This window comes from Tarenaya hassleriana, unplaced genomic scaffold, assembly GCF_000463585.1.
Source record: "Tarenaya hassleriana unplaced genomic scaffold, ASM46358v1 Cleome24, whole genome shotgun sequence".
Classification (NCBI taxonomy): Eukaryota; Viridiplantae; Streptophyta; class Magnoliopsida; order Brassicales; family Cleomaceae; genus Tarenaya; species Tarenaya hassleriana.
The window spans coordinates 1303246-1308851 of record NW_010965696.1 but is presented as its reverse complement, the minus strand read 5'-3'; the positions used below and the strand labels follow the sequence as shown (position 1 = coordinate 1308851).

At 40.9% G+C, this 5606-nt stretch overlaps 2 protein-coding genes across 2 annotated transcripts in view; one reads left to right on the top strand and one right to left on the bottom strand.

Annotated features, from left to right (window-relative positions):
* Positions 1-1202: 1202 nt before the first annotated feature.
* Positions 1203-2906, top strand: LOC104815801 (proliferating cell nuclear antigen 2). The gene is made up of 4 exons (XM_010544357.1): positions 1203-1637; positions 1918-2070; positions 2193-2290; positions 2432-2906. The coding sequence occupies exons 1-4, from the start codon at positions 1319-1321 to the stop codon at positions 2654-2656; spliced, it is 795 nt and encodes a 264-aa protein (XP_010542659.1). The 5' UTR covers positions 1203-1318; the 3' UTR covers positions 2657-2906.
* Positions 2907-3052: 146 nt separating this feature from the next.
* The window catches only part of LOC104815800 (neutral ceramidase-like), a 4544-nt gene continuing 1990 nt past the window's right edge, over positions 3053-5606 (bottom strand). Inside the window, 9 exon segments of the mRNA XM_010544356.1 lie at positions 3053-3451; positions 3571-3865; positions 3956-4125; positions 4223-4286; positions 4372-4497; positions 4603-4873; positions 4990-5131; positions 5134-5226; positions 5315-5606. Of these exon segments, the coding sequence (XP_010542658.1) occupies positions 3192-3451; positions 3571-3865; positions 3956-4125; positions 4223-4286; positions 4372-4497; positions 4603-4873; positions 4990-5131; positions 5134-5226; positions 5315-5606 (1713 nt within the window). The 3' untranslated portion in view covers positions 3053-3191.

The window sequence follows — 5606 nt, the reverse complement described above, 5'->3', positions numbered from 1 at the left end:
TTGGGGGGGGAGCCAGTCCGGCCCGGAAAATTACGGGCCAAAAGCGGGTTCAGGCCGGGCCAGCCCGACCCGGTCCGTAAATCCGATTAAAATATAAATTATAAATATAAATATATATGTATATAGGTAAATATATAATTACGTATATATATTCGCACATATTTAATCATATATATATATATATTTATTCAATCTTTTATATATATAAATATTTATAATGTATATACATGTATAAAAAATATACAAATATTATATAATATAGAAAGTTCTAAAAAAATTAAAAACTTGTTTAATACTAAATAATTTAGAATATAATATTTTCGTAAATGATATAATCAAAATTATAATACTATTAGTTTCAAATAATTATTCCAAATGAAAAATATAATAATTTATCATTTTTAAAAATTTATTATCATATAAAATTAAAAAAACTTAAATTTAAATTTATATTAAATCAAAATACATAACTTTGTAATCTATTTTTTTTATCTTTTTATTATCACGAAATGTATTAAAATTTTTTCTATTTTAATTATTTTAATTTGTTTATATATTTTTTAAAAAAAATTCAAGCCCGAAGCCCGGCCCGAACCCGAAAAAATCCATAGGACCGGGTTCCAGGCCGAAGATTTTTGGCCCGTTGGTTTTTCGGGCCGACCCGGCCCGGCCCGTAAATATCCGGGCTTGTGTCGAACTCGGGCCGGGTCGGCCCGACCGGTCATTTTGACACCCCTAATAATAGAACAAAACGGATACTCTGTTTCAGGGAGAAGTGTTTGACTTTTACAGGGATAGTCAAAGGGCTAGACGTTCACCCTTAATGGGCCTCTTCACAATTATCCTTGAGGCCCGTAATGACCAAACCGGACATAACAAACCGAGTTTAGTTGCAATCTGGTATAACTTTTACCAACATTAACTAAACCGAACCGGTTAGAGAGAGAAGAGATTTGTTTAGTTTTAAGACATTTTTAATCATATTTGGACCGGTTTGAACCTGAACCGATTGGATTGGACTTTAATCCACCAGAAATATCCGATTATAAAACGAATCCGAACTAACTAAACCGGACTAATTTGGCCACCCGAACCGAATCGTGGAGGTATGCCGAGAGGAAAATCATTTGTAACATCAGGCGGGAACTGAAGGTCCTAAATCCCGCCAATGAAGACACTTATAACATCGATTCCCGCGCCAAAAGTTCAATGAAATTCCCAATTTCTCTCAGGATTCACGGAGAACCCTAACCCTAACCCTAACTTCCGATTACGAACCGATTCGAAACCTACTCCCCCAAAATTTTCAGGGAAAAAGATGTTGGAACTTAGGCTGGTTCAGGGCTCTCTCCTGAAGAAGGTGCTAGACGCGATTAAGGATCTGGTGAACGATGCCAACTTCGATTGTTCGAGCTCTGGGTTCTCGCTCCAGGCCATGGACTCCAGCCACGTGGCTCTGGTGTCCCTGCTGCTGAGATCCGAAGGGTTCGAGCACTACCGGTGCGACAGGAACATCTCCATGGGAATGAACCTCGGCAACATGTCTAAGATGCTCAAATGTGCCGGTAATGATGACATCATCACCATCAAAGCTGATGACGGTAGCGACACCGTCACCTTCATGTTCGAGAGCCCTAGTAAGTTTTCCCCTATTTCCCTTGATCGATCCAGTATGTTAAACAGACCACTTTAAATTTTTAGGGTTTTTTTTGTGCGTTGAGGAGGACAATGCTTGATAATTTGATGTGTCGACTGAAGCTATAGGTTACTTGATATTGTTAATTGATGGGCTTGTCTAGAGTAGCTTGAGAGACCATATTGACCTTTTTGCGCTTGAAACTAGCAATGAAGATTATCTCAGTTTTGGTTATGTAGCATATTGATTTTGATGTCTGGATATGTGATGGTCGATTACAGCACAAGACAAGATTGCTGATTTCGAGATGAAGCTGATGGATATTGACAGTGAACATCTCGGAATACCTGATGCGGAGTACCACGCCATTGTGAAAATGCCGTCTGTTGAGTTTGCAAGGATCTGCAAAGATCTCAGCAGTATCGGGGACACTGGTACTTAATTCTTTTACCAGTTTCCATTTCGTTTCTGTGATTGCTATGTGAAAAATAATTGGTTGGTGTTTTGTTTTGGAGCATTTCTGATTCATGGTCCTTGCTCTGACCTGTTCTTGTAGTTGTGATATCTGTGACTAAAGAAGGGGTGAAATTTTCCACCAAGGGTGATATTGGGACTGCTAACATTGTGCTCAGGCAGAATACAACTGTTGACAAGGTATGAAGATGGAACAAATTTTTGTGCTTGGTGGTGTTATATGTGCTGAAAAAGTATATAAACTGATTTGAATGCATTGTTGCTCAGTTCTTAAGTAGTGATTGATATGTAAGTTTACATCTTTTCCCCATGATTTTGTAGCCGGAGGATGAAATTGCGATAGAGATGAATGAGCCAGTGTCATTGTCATTTGCATTGAGGTACATGAATTCCTTCACAAAGGCAACTCCATTGTCGGGGACAGTGACGATCAGCTTGTCATCTGAGCTGCCAATCGTGGTGGAGTATAAGATAGCCGAGATGGGTTACATTCGTTTCTACTTGGCTCCCAAGATCGAAGAAGAAGAGGAAGAGACCAAACCCTAAACGCCACAGCCACAGCTTCTACTAGTAATCAACGGCGAAGAACTCCTTGTGATGATATTGTTGTTCTTGTGGGATTCCATTCTGTGTTTTTCCTTGAAGTAGATAACTGCCTTGTTGGAAATTTTGTCTGTCTTTTGTTTTTGCTATGTCAAATGTTAGATTAGATCATCAGAAGCAGAGCACTCTGGCTTGGGTTCTTGTCGTTTGGACAAATCTATTTAGAAAGAGACAAAATGACATTTTACCCTTAGATGTTATAAATATTACATACAAAATTCTACAAAATTTTCTTATTCGAATTCGCTATAATTCATACTGACCCTTGCCCAATGCCCTCCAGTGAATAATACTCCTCAAGGTACTGGATTCCCACTTTAACAGATTGCCCTACACATATATACAAAAAAAAAACTCTATATTAGATTATATTACATTGTGAAACATTAGTTTCTTGGCATCAGACACACTGAAGCTTCTGTGCTAAGCAGAGAGTGTGTTCGACAGAACAAGTATTACATGTACTGTTTTGGTTTATTTATATTACAACAAAGGCACTTGAGGAACCGGTGAAATGGTGGACAGATCCAAAGAGCTTCTTCGCAGCCCCGAAATGGGTGATCCTGTAAACTCCGGCCGACGTTGTCTCGGGTATTCTCCATTCTACCGTTCCCTGACTACGGGAACTCAGCCTTGCCGGCCTCGACCATGTGAACCTAAGACAAAGATCATCGTCGTCATAAACAGGGGTCCATGTCTTGTCATTGCCATCTAGTTTCTCCACCAGCACGAATGTACCTTGTCACGATCAAAATATCGAGTTTAGGGTTTGAATAACACAGCGGAAAATACCCAAGGATTTGCCCGAGGATCTTGTTCTGTTTCTAATTTTTGAGCGAGTTAGATGACGATGATACCTTCTGTCAGTAAATCGTTTCTTGGGCAAGCTGACCAGAACACAACTGTCACCTTGTCTTTTCCCCTTATGAAGGACGAGTTTTCAGGCACATCCGAGATTATGTCTCCAAAACTGACTCCGATAGGGACTGTGTCCATAACGACTGGTGTGAGGAAGCTCAGTTGCTTGTCTAGGAGATCCGGAGGTTGAGGCCCTGATTCAACCGGCTTATCAAGGACAAGTAACTCGGTGAGTTTCTTGAACTCTTGAATGTAGCCACTGAGTGTATGTGGACCATATAACGTGGATGCGCCCTGAGAAAAAAGGTAACCCCCCGATGGGAAAACGCATGTTAGGACAAGACGAAACTGATGTCCTGAAGGATCGGGATGTGATATACTTACTTCGTATCTTTGCACTTGGTACTCCTCAAAAGTGGTCACATACTGCGAGTAGGCATTAGCCAAGCCAGCTATAACAACGTGAATCTCGCCGCTAAACTCTTCATTCCCGCTGCTTTTTAGCTGTGTCTTCACTGCATCTCGGAGACGCCTTCCAGCCATCGTTGTGAATTCTGACCGAACAAAGGAAAGAAAAGGATATATATCATGTCACTGGCCCAACATTGATCTGCAGACATGACAATTGAGGTTGAAGAATGAACCAACTACCTCCAGGAACACTGAGAATGAAAAGCTGTCCAACACGGAGAATTTGCAGTGGAAGAATCGAAGGCTGGAGCAAAGGACAAGTCAGAGAAGGATTCTATGACCATAAACATATATAACAGTAATAAGATTTTCAGTTACAATCTACATACCGCCCAGTCATATGGTTTGGTCATTTCTCCAGTGTCAAGCAAGATCGGTTTCGGGTAGTGACAATTATTTTGTATCATGCCCGGCGTTTTAAGGAGGTTTCTCACTGTCTTCCAGAAAGGGTTTCCCTGATTTTAAAATGGTCGATTTGAGACATCGGATTCATGCAAAACGATTGACACTTCTTGAATATACCAATTACAGACAAGCAAAGACATGGATTTACTGAATACCTGAGAATCTCCTTGTCTAAAATCAAATGCTCCGGGTCCATCTGTGGTTCCAGCGGCAAAAGCAAAGCCCATTGCAGCAGGGCATGTTTTCACCACTTCTGAACCACCTCCATTTTCTTTAAGAGTCACCTCAAGCTGGGAAAAGTCGACGTAAACATGGCGATAATCAACTTTTCCACGTAGCTGCTCGGATGCCTTGTTGAAAAGATCCAGAGCCCTTTTGAATTGTCTCTCACCAATTATACGCGTACTCTCAAATTCATCAGGATAACTGCCAGGTTAAAGCAAAAACGGTCACAAACAGTTCAATTTGTTAGAGATATGTGTTTGCCGTCCAATTATGGAAGAAAGAGAAGTACTTAATGAATACGAAAAACAAGAGAATACCCCGGTCCACGCCCATAGCATAGCTCATTTTTCCCGCCACATGTGCTGTGATTGAAATCACACGAGAGACCAGTGTCTATGCAAAAGGCTCCAAGCACGTTTGGGCTAACATCACCACAGTTCGTCTGACAAAAAGCAGACAGGCATTCCGGACCCGCCTCGCAGAGCTTGAAAGTCTAGTAGCAGGCCTACCGGGCTTTGACTTGAACGAAGAGGCAAGCTCTAGCAACTCATGATCTGCTTCAAAAAAAAAAATTACCGGGATGTAACTTTTGTTCCGTCTTTGGAGACAGGGTGTGTCCATACAAAGGTGTTGAAGACTTACGCTTACGTTGATGATATCCAATTATGCTAGAAACTCTTCTAGGTATTTCATCTGAGTCAAACTCTGCGGAATATGATCCTCCACGAGAATTCTGTTCAAACCAGTCTTCCATTAACCTTGCTGCAGCACCCTTGTTGTCCCCACTAATCAAAGAGTTTGTACGAGACATGGAAGTTCCGTGAGTTGCAAACCAATTGAAGCTACCTACTGAACCCCACTGATCATCAACAAACTTCAAGAGAGTCATTTCTTTATCAACATCGTATTTGTATTTGCTCCTTTCTTCAGCAGG